Raw genomic sequence first — 21,707 nt, forward strand, 5'->3', positions numbered from 1 at the left:
AGGCCTCCAAATATCAGGATATCACCGTCTGACAGGATGCAGACTGTGTGTGTGTGTGTGTGTGTGTGTGTGTGTGTGTGTGTGTGTTGGACTGTGACACACTGAGTGTATTCTCAGGGTGTGTGTGTTTTATGGAGGCTGTGATGGACCAACAGCTACCCCTGCTGATGGACAGGCATCACTGCTGGTGTGTTCAGCCTGCTGTACCCATAATGCCACGGGGCACGATGCTTGTTTCAGTCTGTTGGTGTCTGTGTGACTCAGCGTCAGTCAGACAGGAACATATTTAACACTTTGACTTGAATCTGTTGTGATCGCTGAGAGTCAAAACAGCTGCTGCTGCTGCTGCTGCTGAAAAGAACTGGACTCAGACACAAAACTTTATACCGAGATGCTGAAATTATCTGTTTTATGAATTTATCTTTTTTATTCAAAGGGACAGTTCACCCCAAAATACATAGATTTCCTCTTACCTGTAGAGCTTGTTTTTATCTGCTAGCTTCACATCTGATATCAACCCAGTATGAGGTCACATCAGTCTAATAATGTTCTCTTGCTCCTTCTAAACACAGTGAAATAAGAACACAATACGTTTGATTTCGGTTTTAACTTTTGACTCATGGTTTCACATATAGATCTAATGTCCACACCGACGAGTAAGCAATAGCATTTTTTTATTTTTTAAATATAGGCCTCTACCAAATGGTTGAGGAGTCGCTTCATATCATCGTAAAAAAAGAAAGAACAAATCAAAATGACTAACCATGTACTGTTATATAATGATAGTTATATGTTAGTTTATCAACATATCTGTTTGTTACCATGGAATTAATAGTATTACCAGTACTTGTATTATCCTCATATCACCGTTACAGGACTATGGAGAGACTTTTTTTTAACATACCAACTTCCTGTAGGAGGTAAACTGTGAAGGCCTACTGTTTAAAGACACATCTAGTGGATTTGCATGACATACGTAAACTAAATGGTAGAGATAGCTTAATCAGGCTGAGTCAAAAATTGGCAGTAAAATAAATACAAAATATAACCATTTAACCCTTTGAAACCTGGAGCGACATCACTTTTCTTATGCTGCCTTCAGATGCCTTTAACAAGCATTCAAACCTTTGAACCTTTGAAGCAAACCGGTGTGATTTCTTTCTAACATTATGATTATTATTATTATAACATATTTAAAATTTTAAAACACTTTATTCCATCTACGCAATTTAAATAGCACTTTATGGCATTACTGCTAACTCTGCACTTTACTTCCATGTATGATTGTTTGTCTGTTTGTGAACTATTCTTACTGGGGGGGGTTTTAATTGTCTCTGACCTGCCAAGGGACAATGGATGTAAATTAGCAGTTCTGCTAACTCCAGCATATTTACATTTGTTTTTATACTGATGTTCATCAATATGCATTGTCCCTTCCCAATAAACACTTAAATAAATAAATTAAAAAAACTATGTTATACAATTATTAGATTTTTTAAGCTCATTTCCTGGTTTGATTTTAACTTTCTTTTTCAAAGCATTGTGCTTGGGTTTCAAAGTAGCAGCCAAATTAAAAACAATCTCTCCCCAGTGCTGAAAAAAATATTTGACCGCCCCTCCCCCTAATAAGTAACGAACAGTCCCTAAGTCGTTCACCGTGTGTATCTAATAAACCTCACAGTCTCTGTATACCACCTATACTGTTTAAAAAACCGGAAGTGGTATGATTGAGTCTCAAAACACTGCCGCTTCTTCTGCGCTCCACCGTTAAGCTCATTTACAGCTTCTTTCACCGTGAAATATTTTTATTCTTCACATTTCCCGTCAGGCATCCTACAGACGGCTACAAGCTGTCAAACTGCGGGGGCCTGACGGGTCCTTCCTGCCCTGAGCCGCTCGGCCAGTCCCCCGACGTCAACCAACCACCGGAGAAAAAAACGGTAAATCAACCCGAGCTTCTCCTCCAGCCGACCGGGTCCGGGAGTTATGATGGGCGGTAGGACCAGTGCGATAGCCGCGGGGGTGTGCGGCGCTCTGCTCGTCGGTTACTGCATCTATTTCGACAAGAAAAGACGGAGTGACCCCAACTTCAAGAACAGGCTGCGGGAACGTGAGTGTTGACCTCTTCTTCCTCCTCTTCCTCACCTTCATCGGGCCTCGGGCCCCGGATCTGGTCCGGTGTGGCTCGATTCGGGTCGGGTCGGTTCAGCCTGCAGGTCAAGGCTAACTCAGTGTTAGCTTACTTTAAAGGCTCTGTTGTCCCGGTACAACCAGCTTTGACTCGCGTGATGAAGCTCTGACGCCGAACTCCGTTCAATTATTAGTCATTTTAATATTTCATCTCAGTAAATGAGCAATTACCATAAATCACAGTGCAGTTTAAGATCATATACCAGTCCAGAAGGTCTCCGGGTCAATTCGGCTTATAGTCCAACAACCAAAAAACACCACTTAAAGAGGAAAGCCACATTCTTCAAGGCTACTACCCCCATGCTCCACAACAGGTCAGCCCAGCTATGTCAGGTCAGTTTAAACTTTTCATCCATTCAAACTTTTATTTAAGACTCATTTCATTGATTTTATTTATAATGACAAAACACATTAATCAGCATATCTATAAATGACTGGCTGATATTCAACTGCAGTCATTTGGCAAGATGTTGTGTAACCAATAATCACAGAACATAGACAGCATCAACTACTCGGGAAATCAACTGAAGGAGACTCTCATTTTCAGTGTTGTCAAGTATGAACAAAGACATGTAAAACAATCAATAAGTAAACAAAGAACTGTCATACATACCAAGTAAAACAGAAAGGAAATCATACAAAACAATAAACTATAATTGCGATGATCACTAAAAGTAGAAATACAGGATGTTAAACATGGTATGGGTCAGAGGGAATGGCCCTCGTATCCTGCTTTCAAAAAAATCAGATCTAGATTAATATCTTAAAACAATATTAGACTTATACATATGAAATTAAAAAGTAACCAAAACTATTAACTGATGCAAATCTTTACTTACTTTATATCTAATTAAGTAAACCACTGTGTGCATTCATGTGTGTGTTTTTGTCTGTCTGGTTTTGTAGGATTGCATCGCCGATTCTTAAGTTTGTTCTTGTTTCATTATTTTTTTTTGTTATTTCCGGTCTTTACTTATCGCCCGATACACAACCTGAATGTATTGACCACTGAATGCACAGTGTTCGAGCTGTTATGAAGTTTTAAAAAAACACGGTGTAAATGTTTAGTTCAAAGCATTAACACTCAGTTAGAACAAGATCTGAAATAAGACGTTTAAACGACCTTAAGTGGCCGAGTGTCCAAGAGTGTGTGTCATATAAAAACTAAAGTGATAGTCAAAGTTGTCACAGTGAAATTTAAGGTGTGCTGATGGATTCACGTCATCAACTCATGCATTGAGTAACATTACAAGTTAACGTTCCACCTTAAAAGTTGCCGGCAGTCGGCCCAGTGAATAAAGTTATTTTTTTCTCTTTCATTTTATAGTTGTAGTTTACTGATGTATGAACAGAGGTTACATAAAACCAGAGTGACCGTCCTCTACTGACCAATCAGACTGCAGGGTTTCTAGCTCCACCTTTTAGTACCAGATCTGTGTGCTAGGTACCCCAACAGAGGGGGGACCAAACATGGGGACGCTAAGGAACGCTTCTGTTGGTACCATCCACAACTTTCACTGTGGAGACGACCTGAACTGAACTGTATCGGACTGCTCGGTGGAAACGCGGCTGAAGAATCACCTGATATGAACCTCAGGTCTGAGGGGGGGACAGCATCCAGTGATGTCAGTGTAGAGGCAGCAGCTTTTCTGTATATAACACCCCCATAGTCCAAAACAGACACAATACAGATTTTATGATTCTTTTTCTGTTCTCATAAAAAGAATCCGTTTAATATTTCAGTTAATGCATATTTAATTTTTATTATCTCCTACACACACACACACACACACACACTTAAAATGCACAAAAGCAAAATGCAGACACCCAAGCAAAAAAAATATTATTTTTGATTATTATTATTTATCACACAAAAAAATGGCCTTTTATTTCGCTTCATGACCTGGAGTTGTCTCGTCTTGTGTGGGCCCTGTGACATCGGCCGCTCTCTTTGTACCAGAAATATGTCGCCCCATTGTCCTTAAAATACCACGTCACATTAGACTAACAAACACACCCATGTTAACGTTAACATGCTAACGCTACTCAGCTTTGTGAAGCTTCTTTTTCGTCTTCTGTTACGGCAGTTGGTTGGTTAGTTTGCGGTCCGTAAGTAAACACAAACAAGAAGATGAAGAAGAAACACCTCCATCACACTGGTCGAGAAGATGCAGTGAGGACACACTCAACTACTTAGGCAGAGCGCTCCGTGATTGAGTCGACTTTTTTATGGAACAATTGGATCATTAGTTAAATTTTTTACCTGACACCAGGGCGGGTAGGTTGATGAAATCTACCGACCAAACTCACCCGCATTAGGCAGGTGCTGATCTCCAGCCCTGGTGCTGCTGTCCATAGTGTGTTTTATTCAAACACTGAAAGAAAAAGTTAAACTGCTACAGTGGATATATAATTTTAGTAAAATGATTTATAAGAGATATTAAAAACACTTAATGTCATATTCTGTCTGGTATGCACCTTGTTGATGGTGACAAGTTACTGTTAAATCAACGGATATTTAAATGCAGACTGGTGTGACGTATTGTAATCCTGTTTATCCAGGGTGGGTGTGTTGATTACAAACAGAGCCTCAGGCCATACTCACAGTTACACTCTGGCACAATGTGCTATCCTTGCCCAAGGGCACCTCAGCAGACCAGCAACACACACTCATTCACAAAGCTGTTACACAACAACACAGTCAGCATCACTGTCCTGCCAGCTGGGCTACAACCAGACGGAGATTATGGTGTCAGTCAGGAAACAGTGACACTAGGCTGCTTGAAGAGTAACAGTTCGGTCCTTATCACAGTGGGCAGCGGACCAACGTGCCTCTGAACACGCTGGTCTTGAGTCTCCAGTTTGTGAAGGGTTAATTATTTTTAACAAAACGCAGAATGTGTTTGTCATTAAATACAACTTATGTGTAATCCAGGCTTTTCTGGTCAGTGTTTGGTGCCTTGTGTTCAACAGCGAGTTTATTTTTTTAACATTTCTGTGACTTTGAGTGACCAGTAATTGGCCAAACCCTTTTTCATACATACCATTAACTTTTTTTATGTGAAGCTTCATGACATAATGTAATATTCAGCAATATGTTTTGTGTTTCTGCACTTTAAAATGTTATTTTGGAGCGTTTTCTACAAATTTGTGACGTATTTGGTGTCTTTAGAAACAGCGATTTCTTCTTAAGTGAAGGGGTTTGAATCAAGGTCATATGTTGACTATAATGGGAAACATAATAAAAACTCTTAACAATTAAGTGTAAATCAATCACCGTGTTAAACAAATGCTGCAGAAAATAAGATGTAAACTAAAACAGTATTCACACTAAATATGTACATTCCCTTGAACAGAAATAAATCAAGAAGTGATGGATTCAGCCGATTCTTATTGATCTTCATTTGAATGATCCAATATTGATTCATAAAATTCGAGGTCTACAAGTAGTGCTCTATCTGTTGTAATTTCCCATAAGATGTCAGTTTTTCATGTATCACCATACCAGCGCACAGCTGACACACAAATGTTCTCATTGTGAGAAGAGCTGCAGTCAGAGCAAACCAGCGTTGCCAGGTGTACGATAATTATCGTATTTGTACGATAATTTGGCCCTCTGTACGATTTACGTTCAGTAATCCCAAAAAAGGCCAAATGTACGATAATTTGACCATTTCATGAATGTGACTTGAGGAAAGTTTTACAAATATTAAACCATCATTGCTCAAAATTTCAAAATAGAAAGAGACATAATTGAGCTTGTTTGCAGTGTGAGGTGTCCTGGCAACAGTTTTACAGACGTCTCTGTTATAATGGTGGTCTATGGGGAAAATGGTGTTTGGGCCAGGGGATTTTTTTCACTGCAATACTGCGAATGGCCACTGGAAAAAAATTAACTCCAAAGCTGAGCAGCAGAAAAAATTTTAACATCCATAACTCCACCTCCCTCCAAAGGCCTACTCCCCCCCACTCCATTACGTCTATGATACACGTGGGCGTTGGCATGATAGCGTTAGATACACGGAAGAAGAGAGCCAGTTTAACGTTACAACCAAGACATTCAAACGCAACCCTGGAGTTTTAAAACTCAACCGGAGTCAGTGATGACTGATGAGTTTTAGAATAAGGTTACAGTGCTAACGTTAGATAGTAGTGTTAATGTTACTAGTAAGCGGAAACACACAAGGAAGATAACGTTAATGTTTCAGAGGCTACACTACAGTAGGCTGTTAGATAGTAGCGTTAACGTTACTAGTAAGTGGAAACGCACAAGGAAGATAACGGTAATGTTTCAGAGGCTACGCTACAGTAGGTAAGATAGTAGCGTTAACGTTACTAGTAAGTGGAAACGCACAAGGAAGATAACGTTAATGTTTCAGAGGCTACGCTACAGTAGGTTAGATAGTAGCGTTAACGTTACTAGTAAGTGGAAACGCACAAGGAAGATAACGTTAATGTTTCAGAGGCTACGCTACAGTAGGTTAGATAGTAGCGTTAACGTTACTAGTAAGTGGAAACGCACAAGGAAGATAACGTTAATGTTTCAGAGGCTACGCTACAGTAGGTTAGATAGTAGCGTTAACGTTACTAGTAAGTGGAAACGCACAAGGAAGATAACGTTAATGTTTCAGAGGCTACGCTACAGTAGGTTAGATAGTAGCGTTAACACTACTAGTAAGTCGAAATGCACAAGGAAGATAACATTAATGTTTCAGAGGCTACGCTACAGTAGGCTAACGTTAGCCATTAGCAACTGGATGCTGTGTTGTCGTGTAACGTTATATGTTATATTAGAAGCAAACTAAACGTAACGTTACCTGTCCTGCACAGTCACATGCAACCCCGGAGTTTTGAAACTTATCTGGGGTCAGTGATGATTGATGAGTTTTATAATATAATGTAAACGCTAACATTAGATAGTACTGGTGACTGGCAACAAACAAGGAAGATAACGTTAATGTTTCAGAGGCTACGCTACAGTAGGCTAACGTTAGCCATTAGCAACTGGATGCTGTGTTGTCATATATAACGTTGCAGCCTATGTTACATTATTCAGTCCGAATGCAGTGATTGGTCGGAGTTTTCTTAGAACCATATGAGAATGGTATAATTATGAGTTTTTATCTCTGGTGGAATTCACTTACATTTTAGTGTGCCATCATCTTATTAATAGCATTTTAACCTAAACAAAGAAAAGCGTAAAATTTCCAGAAAGGTAAGTGTTGCCTTAAGAGAATCCTGACCGTCCTGATAGGATGATATTAAAATGTTTTTATATTCTGATCTCCTGACAGTAGAATAAGCCACTATCAGTGTGTGTTCAGACCTGTGTGTAATTGACAACAAGAGTGAAAAAATTGAATTTCCCCTCTGGGATTAATAAAGTATATAAAGGGGGAAAGTACTGTTATACCGTGAAAAAGCTAGAATCTTTAGAAATACCATGATACAAATTTTTGGTCATACCGCCCAGCACTAATATACATGTGCATTAATAATAGTATATGCATTTTCCCTAGATCCGTTAAGTCTTAACCCTGTTAATCTTACAGGTATTAATCGGACCCTGGAGCAGAATTATTAAAGACCGTAATATTGACAACAAACATTACTGTTGCTGCTTTAGACATTTATTCATATTTCAAATATTACATTTCAAACCTGTTCTGAATTTATTCTTTTTTTTTTTTTTTTTAATAATTCATTGTACGATGTACAGCTCGACTACTATGAGAGTCTCTTGAAACCTTGTGAATTAGAATCGAATCAATTCAGGCAGTCATTGCGGATACCCCACCATATTAACAACAAAAAAATCAATCACCGCAGTAAATGAAACAGAAAATAAGACACAAACTATGTGGTAATAACAATCAATATTTACATTTTGTTCCTTTGAATGAAAATTAATCATTTCATTACGTAAGAGAAGTGATTATTTTACTCTGACAGGAGAGATGATCAGAGGTGCTGAGTTTTTACCGCCATCATTATTACAGGGACTGAAGTATGGGAAGAGTTTCTCAGTGAAGGAGCAGCCAGTAAAGGAGTAGATAAGAGCTGCAGCATCTACGTCATAAAAGGAGACCAGACCCTCCTCATAATCCACAAACACCCCCACCTTCTGAGGACGAGACTTCAGAGAGAGACGGACTGGAGGGTCGGCAAGAACTTCACACTCATTTCTATTTATTAGACACAGAGTCCAGTAACCATCCTGAGGTCTCAGAGGGATTACCCCCATTCTGTAACTCGACTCTCTGGCCACTCCTAAATCCCATTTAGTCTTTCCTTTAACTTGAACCTCGTAGTAAGATCTGCCTGAAGAGAAACTCTGCTTTCCTAAAACACAGAAAAAGAGAGAAAATCTCTCTGGGTTGTCTGGGACATTCTTCTCTACATCACCAAGACTTACCTGTTTCCCATCATCAGACAGGATGAGATGGGGATTTGCTGTATCAGGATCAAGAGTCACATCCACTGCATACTGCTGGACCCTCTTCAGCTCAAAATCTGCAAGCAGCTTCTTCATCTCTTTACTAACTGTCTCCTCCAGCTGAGATACAGCTCTCCTCACAGTCCCCACATGTGATGGACAGATGTCGACCTCTGTCCAGTCCTTGGTGGGTGGAGCAGCTTTCAGGGACTGAAAGCTTTGGAGAAGATGGAGGTGGTCTTCAGAGTGTGAGAGCTGCTTCACCTCAGTGCTTCTCTTCTTCAGCTCAGAGATTTCCTGTTCCAGCTCTTTGATGAATCCTTCAGCCTGTTTCTGTCTCGTTTTCTGCTTCTTTTCTATAATTTTCATGAACTCATTCAGGCCTCTCTCAGCAGACTCCTTCATGAAGGTAAAAGCTTGAACACCTTCTACTATCTCTCTGTCTGCATCTTCCTCACTCAGGTCAGCATTGTGTTTGAGCTCCCGAATCTTCAGTCGTCTCTTCTGGATCTTCTGCTGAATTTCAGCCTCCAGCTCGGCCATCTTTTCCTCATATCCCTTTTTCAGAGGAACAACATCATGTGTCTTGTGGTCTGAAACATGGCAGAGCATGCAGACACATGTCTGGTCGGTCTTACCGCAGCTCCAGAGGTTTATCGTGCTTCGTACACATCCTGTCTTCCAGGTTCTCCACAGGGTCGATCAGCTGATGTCTTTTCAGGCCTGACATTGTCAGATGAGGCTCCAGGTGAGTCTCACAGTAGGAGGCCAGACACACCAGGCAGGACTTCAGGGCCTTCAGTTTGGTTCCAGTGCAGACGTCACAGGGAACTTCTCCTGGTTTGGCAGCTTGTTGCTCTGCCCTCTCTCTGATCTGATCCTCAGATGGCAGAGTGTTTGCAGCAGCCATATCTACACACATTGTGTGAAAAGAAAAGCAGAGACAAAATATTTTCACTGCAGACCTCCACATTATTTGATGCACATGCAGGAAGTGGTAAGGTATCAGTGGAAGCTTACATTACATTAGTTTATATTAGTTGTTGTTTTTTATATCAGCTCACTGCTGTAAATGAACAGAACAGATCAGACCTAACCTGTCTCCCCTCTGTGTCTCTATTCAAGTTAAAGTGGACAGGACTGAGGGGGCTTTTTTTCCCATTAAAAGAAAATGCATTGATTTAACCATGCAAATGAATAGAAAGGGCAGAAACTGCCAAACCTCAACAAAGAGCCACTGCTTCAAAATCAAATGCATTTATTAATCAGAGCACTATCATAAGAACTCAGCACTAGCAGAGATTTGAGGAGGCTATATTTTCAGTTTATGAAAAATGATCTGATCAAAATCAGCAGGAAGAGGGCAGCAGTAGAAACAGCTGTTCTCTCTTTTTCTGAAGGGTTCTGGCAGTCTATTAATCGATAACCTTAGCTCCATTTCAGCATTGCAAAAAATAGGCTACAACCCTCTTGTGATTGGTAGTGTTACTGTTGTCGCCATGGAGATAGTAGTTTTAAATCCCTGACGACTCTGACCTGCATTCAGCGTCTCTGCTCCTGCAGAGCTGAGAGGACAGCGGCCGTTCAAACTGCCTTCACCAGCCTGACTGATAGCAGACATTTACTGAACCAAGATAGCTTTAATATCACCATGGAAAGAAATTGACTGTTTTAATGATTCATTGATTTTATTAACCAGTCCACCGTGGCGAGGGAGGGGAATCTGCAGCTTAGAGACAGATTGGGAGCAGATTGATCAATGAATATTTGGTCAGTAAGTTAAAAACACATACTGGGGGATATTTGTGGGATTTCTGCTGTCTGTGCAGATTACACTTCACTTAATACCACACATATAGACTTGGACTAAAAAAACGCAGGGCGTGTCTGGTTACCATGGAGATGACTGAAACATTTGCTCTTTCATTTTTTTGAGCGACACCTGTCAATAGTGTCATGCAATGTGCCACAAAATCAGCCTGTAAGACCCTTCCTGGCACTGGCCCACTGGTCTTTCTCTATCCTGTGCGTGTGCACCCACTCTCACACAGACACATGTAGACACACACACACTTTTTGCACCGTCACTTCTGAAATGAATCAGGTGCGAAAAATACAGGTTGAAAATACAGATAGAGTCTCACTGACCTCGTGGTCCTGAGCTGGTGTCTGACAGACTCTGCACCAGATCATTCCTGTTGATCTTCTCTAAGACCTTCTTGGTCACCTTCAGAGCTCCATCCAGTGTATAGCTGCTCGCCATCACATTCACTGTGTCCCGCCTTTCTGCTTCCTCCAGTTTGGACACTTTGATGGCTTGGTAGCCTTCCAGGATGTCAGGCTGCTCCAGGTGCCATTTGAAGGTCTTAAATTCATCGTCTTTCAGATCCTCCAGAGCGTTCAAAAGGTCCTCTGTCGTCATCGTGGCCTCCTGCTAAAATCAGACAGTAGGAAGGAAAAGTGTAACACAGATGTATCGGAGCAGCAACAGGGGTTCTGATTGGCTGACACGGGAGCTGTGTTGGTGTGATTTGTGTGCAGAGTCTGGACAGTCAGAGCTGCTGCTGCTCTGTTAGCTGGAGTTAATGCTCTTTTGATGTGGGAAACTTCTTTCAGTTTAAGAGAGCTATCTTTGTGTTAGGCCAGGGAGATACTTGCTTTTAACCACGTGTTCACGTAGAGAACCTGCTGCATCAAAGGACCTGTGTACTGTGCGTGTTACTAGAGGATTCCACTGGAGGGCACTCCAGAGAACTCAGACCATATGGAACTTGGGATTTGCATGATGTAAACATAAACATAGTGATATGCAAGCAGGTCACTCTACTGCTACTTCTGAGGTCACGGCATATAAAGCAACAGCTGTGCCATTGTAGAAGGTATGTTAGGCAATTAAATTACCGTAAATTTATTATGTTGATGTGTTCTGTACGACATCTATTGCACGTCCGTCCATCCTGGAAGAGGAATCCCTCCTCAGTTGCTCTTCCTGAGCTTTCTATCATTTTTTCCCTGTTAACGGGGAGTTTTTCCTGATCAGCTGTGAGGGTCCTAAGGACAGAGGGATGTCGTATGCTGTAAAGCATCTGAGGCAAATTGTGATTTGTGATATTGGGCTTTATAAATAAAATCCAATTGAATTGAAATCAAGTACATTGTCTCACTGCATTTTGGCTTGTGGGCGCCGTTATAAATGTTGCCTCGTCACAAATGAGGCCGTGCAGTGTCGCAATGTCAATGTCTTGTTAACAGGACTTTTGACATGCAAACTCATTAATTTACAGTAGGGCTGGGCGGTATGGCCTAAAATCATTATCACGGTATTATTTTGGGGGGGATGCAGTGACGGTATGATATCGTGGTATCGTCTTCTCTCTCTTTTTTTTTTTTTTTCCACCTTAAATAAAACAATTTAAAAAGCCATACAGGTCTAGGATGGAAACTATTTATTGTCAGAAGTAAAACAGTTGCTAATCCATCTATTATTGTGTATAAAACGTTATATCGTATGTATAAACGTTAGAGGGAAGAGGGAGTGCCGACGGCTCCCGGGCCCCCTTCTCCCGCGGGCCTGGGTTTGGTGCGGTCGGCCAGGCTACCTCCATCACATAGTGAGGGAGGTGCGTGAGGCCGGCCGGCCGCCGGGCCCAGTTCTGCTGCCAAGTACTGCGGTATGAAGGTAACGTTAATCACAAAAGCAGCGGCTCATGTTTATTGCGGTAAGTTACCGTCACCGCGAATACCGCCCAGCCCTCAAGCACATGCTTTGTCTTGAGATGGTAAACTAAATTGCTCGTGTTACCTTTGTTTGCTGTCACTGTCACTCGACACTTCTTGCAAATTCTGTTTTTCTGCTCACTATCCAACCGTTAAAAGCCGAACCAAGTCCAGATCAAGGACGAAGCACCGTTTTTTTTAAACAAGCTCCTCTTGCTCCGCAGTCTCTGTGCTTGCAGCCATTTTCACACTGAGGCAGGTGCGATGACGTCATCGACGATAGGACGGTAGAGCGCAAATCTCTACCGTGGGCCAAACATATATCAATTCTACTGTCTACCGCATGTACCACGCAGCCCTAATTTACAGTTACTCTTCCATTTGATTCAGGAACAGAGGCATCAGGATGTGCCAGGTAGACTTCCAGTGATAGCTGGTTTTCAAGCTTCTGTTTGGCCAACATCTTCTTTGTTGTTATGGCCGACATCCACCGGGCACGTCAGCAGCGCAGGTCCCGTAGCAGCTCGCCCCCCTGTTAATCAATTACAGCGGCTGCACCGGCTACAGGAGCGGTGCGACAACCCCCGTCTGTCGTGCAACAACTCTCTATTTTAGGAGGCTCCTCTATTTTTGTCGCGCTTCGCTCCCCTACACGGCCCTCCAGGAGATAAAAACTGCATGAAATAGTGTGCTAAACGAGCACAGTGTGTTTTAAATGAATAAACCATTATCAGAGGTGATATGTAATGATTTTTTTTCATGCATTAACCCATGTTAATCCACGACATTGTGTAAATGTCCGTGTCGGACATTTGAAAGTGAGTAGATGACAAACAGTACAGTAAACTTGTAGATAACTCAAATATATGTAATAACTTAGGTGGAAAATGCTTTAACATTTCATGCAGCCTACATGCAGCCTCTCGGCTCGGCAAACGGTAAACAACCCCGCTGGCTTCTCTACGTGTCGCTTCCGTACGCAGTCAGTGGAGCCCAGATAAAAACGCTGCGACGCTGCGCTGACGTGACGCTTACGTTTGCAGCCGGTGGAACCCGGCCGTTAGAGTTACATACAGCACTTCAATTGTGCTTTTGCTTTTACTTGTTTTTGTCTTCATTTGGACAGAGACAGAGACAATAATGTGAACAGTAGCTGCAGCAAGAAATCAAGCTTAAGTTTGATTTTAAACACACAGTACATCATTTCTGCCACTAGTTGATGGTGTTGTGATGTAGCGTGGGATCATGGGAGTTGTCTTGTTAAAACACCACTGATAAAAAGTTTGTCTGACACGCCTCGGGCAGAAATCATGTTCTTCATGTTGATGTTCACATATTTTATACCGGCTGAATTTGAGTTGCTTCAACCGAGCTGAATGTCTGTCACCAAAGTTGACACCAGCTCTCCCCCCTGGCGAGGTGATCTCCTATAGGCAGGGAGTGAGGCTGAGGGGCCGTGGGGTGGGTTATTAGGTCTGTGTCGGGTGCAATAAATGACAAAAAGCTATGTAGCAGAAAGATGTGGTATTACTGTAACTGTGTATAATTTTGTGAAATAGTTTGATTTGGAATGACGTGTCGTTAAAGGGAGTAAAGGGGGTACGACGTTGTTGACAGGCTATCACACAAAGTGAACTGCTACCTCAAATAAAATTACAGATTTCTCAGTATAGTTGGAAACATTCTGGACAGTTTAAGTACACAACTCAACAAATATATAGAATAGGGTGTTTTCAGACAACACGGACATGAAAATCTCACATTACCTTGTTACCTATTATATCTCCAGAAAAAAGTAAATATGATCAGCTGTACTCACCAGTGTTCAGCAGACACTCTGCCGTGTTGTTGACAAAGACCTGATGAAGTCAGTTTAATGTTTTTTCTAAGAGACACAGATCCGTCTCAACTGTCTGAACTCTACTGCGACACTTGTCAACCTTTAGATACGTTTAAGGAAGGTGACTTAGAAATGTTGTCTTTCCAGTTTCGCTCCACCTCTGACTGCAGCTCTGACGGTGAGGTTTGTTCTTCCTCATATTTAGACCTGATTTTAAACACATTATTTTTCCTTGACTTAGCATGAATAGAAGCTAACCTGTGATCTAGTTACATGTTTTTAGTGGAAGCACTGAGCAGTGTAGGCACAATGTGAAAAGTGGAAGAGTAATGCCGGGTTCAGACTACATGATATCAGCCCGATTATAGCCCAATGTGGTGTCGTACGGTGTCTCAACTCTGCCACTATTGTTTTATTTTATTCCTTTATATCCTCCATTATGAAGAAAGAACATTCTTTGCTAGCTTGATGCTAATGGCAGTACTCAGCGGGTTGATAAAGTGCCTCTGCTGTTTCCTTTTTACTCTGTGTGCTAACGTCCCTACAGGAAATATCTAAAAGCCTGGGCTGTTGTTGTCCTACAGTTTCCACGGCAGCAGATCGCTCTGTGTTCCTATTGGTCAAAGTGACGGCTGTGACGGGAGAAGAAAATCAAACATGCTAGACGTTCTGTGGGGACGTCGTCTACTATGACACACTACACAAGATAAAGCAATGGATTATTGCGTACGACACTCATAGTCTCAGCTGAGAGAATCCCTTCATTTTCTAAAAAAGGCTTTTATTGTGAAACATTTGCAGGAACTTCCTGTGGAAGATTTAGTGCGCTACTTCAAATGTAGCTCCGCCCATCTGGTGACGCTTTTTACGTTACTACAGTAACATTTCAGCTGAGACATGAACAGACACAGTGACTGATATAATACTAATAATAATAAAGATAGGACAAGAATAATCCGATGACATCACACAGCATGAAAGACGCCCAGGTATGATTGGTCATGGACCAACATGTAGTCTGTACGTCTAGTCATGTCTGTCAGTGGACAGTGGTCACTCTGTGCCATAACACCAGGAAGTGACAGTATAATGGAGACTTGTCAGCTGTCAGTGATTAAACAACTTCGACCAAAGTCATTTCAACTTTTGAAGGAATAGTTAAACCAACAACAAAACCCACAGCTTGTTGTTTTCTCAGTGCATCAGCGGTGGATTTTAATGTAGTAAACCTGATCATATGGCCTCTGACTGAGTGTGGTGTTTGTGTTGTGTTTGTGTTGCAGGGAGGAGAAAGCAGAAGGCAGCCAAAGAGAGGGCAGGCCTGGCAAAGGTGAGCACCAACACCACACTGTGCCGTAACACTTCCTGAAATCAGCTGTCAGTCAGTTCACAACAAATCAGTATGCATTAAGGTAAGGGGAAAAATCTGATGAAGTTGTAAAGTATAGTAAAATATTTCTCAGTGACTCAAAAATGCAAAAACATTTTAGTGAAATAACAGTTTATAACAGGCTGGAAGAGAGTTACTGCCCCAGGCAAAGGAGTTCAAATATCTCGGGGTCTTGTTCACGAGTGAGGGTAGAATGGAGCGTGAGATGGATCAGCGGACTGACGTGGTGAAGAGAGAGCTGAGCCAGAAGGAAAAGCTTTTGATTTACTGGTCTTCAAACACAAATCAGCTTCACTATAACTCGCAGCATTCACAGACAAACACTTGTCTTTATCTGGACACATTTTCCCCACAAATATAACATGCTAACGTTATTAGCACAAGCCTATGGCATTTTACGTTGTATAAATTAGCCTAGCAGCTAGCAGACTTCTCTACTCATATAAAACCAGGGACAACAGCAACATTTAACAAAGGTAACGTTACAAAATTCAGCTCCATTACAACTCACAAGGTTCACCGGCAAAACAACTGTCTTATACTAAACACGTTTTCCAAACAAATACAACATGCTAACATTATTAGCACAAGCCTATGGCATTTTACATTGTATAAGCTATATTGTATAGCGACGAGCAGAGATTTCCTCTGCTCATATGAAGCCAGGATAAATCACACACAAGACTTAAAATGCTATTTTAGTGGAGGCTTTATTGTCTTCACAATTTATTGTTTCTTATCTGTGAAATTAAAGTAAATCAAAGCTTCGTCTCCACTGAGGGAAATGGTTTCAGCTTACAGAGACAGACAGGAGGTCTGCGTCACTGCTATGTATAGTTACATTTCAGGGATGGTGCACATCAGGCTACGTCATAGGCTCTACGTCGACGCAGAAGTATAAATCCTGCATTAGAGATGGGGTGAGGAGAGGCGTTGTGGGCATGTCCCACTGGTAGGAGGCCGTGCAGCAGACCAAGAACACACTGGAGGGATTACATATCTCATCTGGCCTGGGAACACCTGGGGATCACCCAGGAGGAGCTGGAAAGTGTTGCAGTGGGGAGAAGGACGTCTGGAGTATCTTGCTCAGCCTGCTGCCCCCGTGAGCCGGCCTCGGATAAGTGGCTGAAAATGGATGAAATTACAGTTTGGTTTGACTGTGTTTCCAGTGTGCACTATTTTTGGGCTTTTATTTTTAAAGGCAGAACCTCTTCACTTCCTGTGTTATTCTGACAGTTTGATGACAGTGGGCATAAAATGTAGCATGTGAAGACACAAATGAAAGAACATGATGGTATTTGTAGTTTTAGCATCGACTTCCTGTATTTTCTTATTTCATAAAGGCTTCTCACAGCTGTGAGCTATCAACCACTGTTTTTTTCACCTCATCTGCTGCAGTGAAACTGTTGCAAGAGAATGCAACAAAACAAAATGACCCTTGAGGGCCTCTGTAGCTTTTACTGTTGATGGGATGATGACTTTCTGTGAGGGCTGACTGAGTCTTGACTTCGTGACATCACCCACAGCCCCAAAAAGAAACCGTAAAAACCAGAGAGAAGAGTTTGACTTCCTGTGTCTGCCTGTCATTTGTCCTGCAGCTCCCAGACCTGAAGGACGCTGAGGCGGTGCAGAAGTTCTTCCTGGAGGAGATCCAGCTGGGGGAGGAGCTGCTGGCTCAGGGTAACACCTCCTTCACAGTCAGATTCATGGGATTTCATTGGTTCTTGTGTCAGAGTCCTTCCTCTGGTCCGTGTGGAGTCTCTCAGTGCATCTTAACGTCTCGTGCTTGTGCTTCGCTCCACAGGAGACTATGAGAAAGGTGTGGACCACCTGACCAACGCCATCGCAGTGTGCGGTCAGCCTCAGCAGCTGTTGCAGGTGCTGCAGCAGACTCTGCCTCCACCCGTCTTCCAGATGCTGCTCACCAAACTGCCCAGCATCAGCCAGGTGGGCCACACACTTCATTCTTTAGTCTTTACATGGTTCTCCGCTAGTCTTCATGTTCTCTCACACAGAAACAAGAACCACCAGAACAAACAGTTTAAAATCACACAGTATCAATAAAGACAAATATAAAGATCAGACAATAAGTTAAGGACTCGACATGAAAACAAAATTTTCACAAATAAAACAACTTATCAAAAACAACTAAAGGGACTTTTTGAAATGAAATCTGCTTGTGATGAGTCTGATGTTGAAGATGGGGAGTTCTTTAAAGAACAATTCTCATCATATAATGTGTTAATGGACCAGAAACCAGCAGCTGATCAGAGCTCACTTCACATTTTAGTGGTGGAAAAAGTAAAGTATATAGTAAATATGGTTTACTGCAGTAAAAATACTAAAACCACACAGTGAAAACACTTCAAGTAAAAGTCCTGCATTGAAAAGCTCACTTAAAGGGAAAGCTTGGATTTTTTTGAAGAGGGTTGTATGGGACACTTATCTATAGTCAGTGTATTACACACAGTAGATGTCAGTCGGCACGGCCCAGTTTGGTGAAGCAGGCAGGAGTCTGACATGGACGCTAAATGATATATTTTGGTGGTTTGAGTTGAAGGTGTGAGAAAGAATAGTATCAGTAACATTGTTAACACTGTGCTACATTACAGAGAAATACAAACCGTACTAATGAACCTTCATTAATATAGGCCTATATTTTATCTCCAAGTGCACGTCACACACTGAGCGAGCCGCCTGTTAATGACGCTGTGGGCTAATGGGCATGTAGCTACTTCCATGTTTCAGATGATACGTCATGTTTGTAGTCGACCAATGAAGATGAGTTTACATATCACCTTGGGTTCGTCCTTCACCTTCTCAAAATGATGCCACACTTTGGATTTCCTGCCCGACATGTTATTAACTAGCCTGTGGAATAACCGCAGGTACCAGCCCTGGAAATTAACCTGACTCCTGTCTGACTGCAGAGCGTGGACACTTCCTGTGTCTGTCCTTTCAAAGTAAAGTCACACATGGTCCAGTCATATACTGTAGGTTTGGATATATTTTGACAAGGTGCAGCTCCTAATAGAGTTTCATATTTGTTTCTTGTTTTGTCCTGCGACTAAGCGACCAATGAAGTTTTGCTGACTAATGACCTTTCTGGTCGACTGTTAGGGGGCAGCCCTAGAAGCTAAGTAATCTACTGCTGTGGACGGGGAAGCAGCAAAACATGTTTTAGACACCTTAAAATCAAGTGTACGCTATTATTGAGGGTATGAAAAAACAAATTGTGTTTTGCTGACACTGCTTGGCTACAGCGGCTCATGTGTAAACATGAAAATGCTAATGGTCCTATCTAGAGCCAGTGTACAAAGTATAATATTTACCTCTGAGATGTAGTGGAGTATAAGGTTGCATAAAAAGGAAACACTCATGGAAATTACCTTGAATTTGACAGTCCATCTTCATCCTGATTGGTAACTTCACCCTGTTAACTCTTTAATATGTGTCTGTCTCTGTTTGTGTTGTCTTTCTGTCCTGCAGCGTATTGTGAGTGCACAGAGTCTGAGCGAAGACGATATAGAATGAGAGGATGCAGAGGAAACACCCCCCCCCCCCCTCCTCTTCCTCACCCTCCTCCTCCTCCTCCTCCTCCTCATGTGGACCCTTCCTCCCATGACGACCTGCCAACGCCTCGGCCTCCATCACTCCGGCCGACGTCCATCACTTCCCATCAAGGCGTCCAAAGGGAATTAGTTTTTTATTCCTGGTTTATCCATGACAGTAGTGTTTGTTTGTTTTGACTTAAATGACCTGTTTTGGGGTGTAAAGAGGATCTGGATCACAACGTCCAGACAAATACAAGAGCCCGTCCCCACTCCACCATCAGTAGGTTTGTACTCATGAGCTGGACTGGCTGTTAACATGAATCCTTCCTTCAGGGTGGTGTAGCTCACATCCTGACAGCATCATGTACCAGGTTTACACTGTCTGACATGTTCATGGTTATCATGATATCAGTCGTAGAAAGTGACACAAACAGGAATCTTCTGTCTGCTCGAAGGCTTCACAAACTATTTATTGTTTTTGTTATCAGTCGTCTTTCTGTTCGCTCTCCACTTGGAAACACTTTTTAAAAAGTGATGAAATGTTTTGTTCATAATAAAGAGGACGGCCCTCTTTAGGAAGAAAATAAAAAATGTGAACAAATTATAAAGTTGTCTTTTGAGTTTATTTTATTATGCTTCCACCACCTTAACGTAGTGGAGGGGTTTGCTTGTATCAGTGAACCTTGGAGCTGTGTTGTCCGGGGCTAATAGCTCCTGGTAGGGTCTCCCAAGGCAAAGTGATCCTACGGGAGGGGCCAGACTAAGAGCGGTTCAAGAAGACCTTGATGAAACGACACTCGAGGGAAAAGAGTACCTCGCCCGACATGGGGACACTGGGGGAGGGGGGGGGACTCGCCAACAAGCGTCAGGTGGCCAGGCCTAGGGCCCGGTTCATCCCAAATGAATGACATGGAGGTACCCTGCCCACCACCCACAGGGACTCGGAGTTCTCCCCAAGGAACAAGAAGGTGGCCCCAGTTGGACTGCGAGTAGCTAAGAGGAGGTCTCTGACTGTTGTTTGTGCGTATGCATCGAACAGCAGTACGGAGTACCCGGCCTTCTTAGAGTCTCTGGGCAGTGTCCTTGAAAGGGTACGGAACAGGGTCTTTATAGTTTTCCTGGGGGACTTAAACCTTCAATACTCACGTGGGCAATAATGGAGGAACCTGGAGGGGGGTGATTGGGAGGAACAGCCTGCCTGATTTGAACCCAAGCAGTGTGATGTTATTGGACTTCTGTGCTATTCATGAATCGGCCATAACGAACACCATGTTCAAGCACAGGGAGGTTCATAAGTGTACTTGGTACCAGAACACCCTAGGCCAAAGATCGATGATTGACTTTGTGGTCAGATCTACGGCCGTGTGTCTTGGACACTCTGAGTGAAGAGAGGAGCAGAGCTGTCAACTGATCACCGCCTGGTAGTGAGTCGGATCAGATGCTGGGAAAAGCTGCCAGGAAGACCTAGTAAATCCAAACACGTAATGGGGGTGAACTAGGAACATCTGGCGGAGTCCCCTATTCATGAGGTCTTCAACTCCCACCTCCAGAGGAATTTTTTGCGCATCCCAGGGGAGGTTGGGGACATGGAATCCGAGTGGCCCATGTTAAATCCTTCATTGTAGAAGCGGCTGCAAAGATGGACTTTTGGTTGGCCTCAAAGAAGCCAGAGGGGTTGTGGGAGCTTGCCCATCTAGTCTACATGTGCACTGTGGACTTGGAGAACGCATACAACCACATCCCACAGGGAGTTTTGTGGGGTGTACTGCAGGAAGACATGGCACTGGGGTTGCTGCTCCATCCGGTCCCTGTATGACCAAAGTGATCGCTGTGTCCACATACTTGCACAAAGTCAAACACGATTATGGTGGGTGTTGGCCTCCACCAGGGCTATCCCTTGTCTTTGATTGTGTTTGTGATATTCATGGACAGGATTCTGAAGCGCAGCTGGGGGGAGGAAGGGGTCCGGTTTGGTGACCCAAGAATTGCATATCTGCTTTTTGCAGATGATGTGGTTTTGTTGGCTTCTTTACACTGTGACCTCCAGCATGCACTGGGGCGGTTTGCGGCAGAGTGTGAAGCAGTCAGGATGAGAGTCAGCACCTCGTCTGAGGCCACGGTTCCAGAAAATGTTAGAAAATGGTGGACTGCCCCCTCCAGGTTGGGAGAGAGTTACAACCCCAAGCAAAGGAGGTAAAGAATCTCTGGTTCTTGTTCACAAGTGAGGATAGAATGGAGCGTGAGACGTATCAGCAATTTGGTGCGGCGTCTGCAGTGATGTGGGCGCTGCGCCGGACCGTCGCTGTGAAGAGGGAGCTGAGCCAGAAGGCAAGGCTTTTGATTTACAGGTCCATCTATGTCCCAACCCTCACCTATGGTCATGAGCTCTGGGTAGTGACCAAAAGAATGAGATCACGGATACAAGCAGCTGAAACGAGTTTCTCCTGGAGGGTGGCTGGGCTCAGCCTTACTGTGCATTCACACCAAAAGCGTCATGAGCGCAAGTCGTCACTCACGTCCCTGGCATCGTGCTGCCTGGCAGCTCTGGCAGGGCTTGCAGAAGGCTGCCAAGGTGCAGGG

At 42.9% G+C, this 21,707-nt stretch overlaps 1 protein-coding gene and 1 pseudogene across 2 annotated transcripts; one reads left to right on the plus strand and one right to left on the minus strand.

Annotated features, from left to right (window-relative positions):
- Positions 1–1,859: 1,859 nt before the first annotated feature.
- Positions 1,860–19,735, plus strand: LOC117255924 (mitochondrial import receptor subunit TOM20 homolog). The gene is made up of 5 exons (XM_078166536.1): positions 1,860–2,110; positions 15,467–15,513; positions 17,172–17,253; positions 17,378–17,520; positions 19,063–19,735. Exons 1-5 carry the CDS (start codon positions 1,987–1,989, stop codon positions 19,105–19,107), a joined length of 441 nt encoding a protein of 146 aa, XP_078022662.1. The 5' UTR covers positions 1,860–1,986; the 3' UTR covers positions 19,108–19,735.
- On the minus strand, positions 7,799–14,270 carry LOC117255106 (E3 ubiquitin-protein ligase TRIM21-like; annotated as a pseudogene). Its single transcript, XR_013490801.1, has 3 exons — positions 14,163–14,270; positions 10,775–11,060; positions 7,799–9,538 (listed from the first exon to the last, which is right to left on the minus strand). The product of XR_013490801.1 is annotated as an E3 ubiquitin-protein ligase TRIM21-like (transcript).
- Positions 19,736–21,707: the final 1,972 nt, after the last annotated feature.

The sequence above is a fragment of the Epinephelus lanceolatus genome, chromosome 3 (assembly GCF_041903045.1).
Source record: "Epinephelus lanceolatus isolate andai-2023 chromosome 3, ASM4190304v1, whole genome shotgun sequence".
NCBI lineage: Eukaryota > Metazoa > Chordata > Actinopteri > Perciformes > Serranidae > Epinephelus > Epinephelus lanceolatus.

Coding starts and splice junctions, on each gene's coding strand:
- LOC117255924 (XM_078166536.1), top strand. CDS start 1,987: ATGATGGGCGGTAGGACCAGTGCGATAGCCGCGGGGGTGTGCGGCGCT. Junction 15,514..17,171: donor AGAGGGCAGGCCTGGCAAAG/GTGAGCACCAAC, acceptor TTTGTCCTGCAG/CTCCCAGACCTGAAGGACGC. Junction 17,521..19,062: donor AACTGCCCAGCATCAGCCAG/GTGGGCCACACA, acceptor TCTGTCCTGCAG/CGTATTGTGAGTGCACAGAG.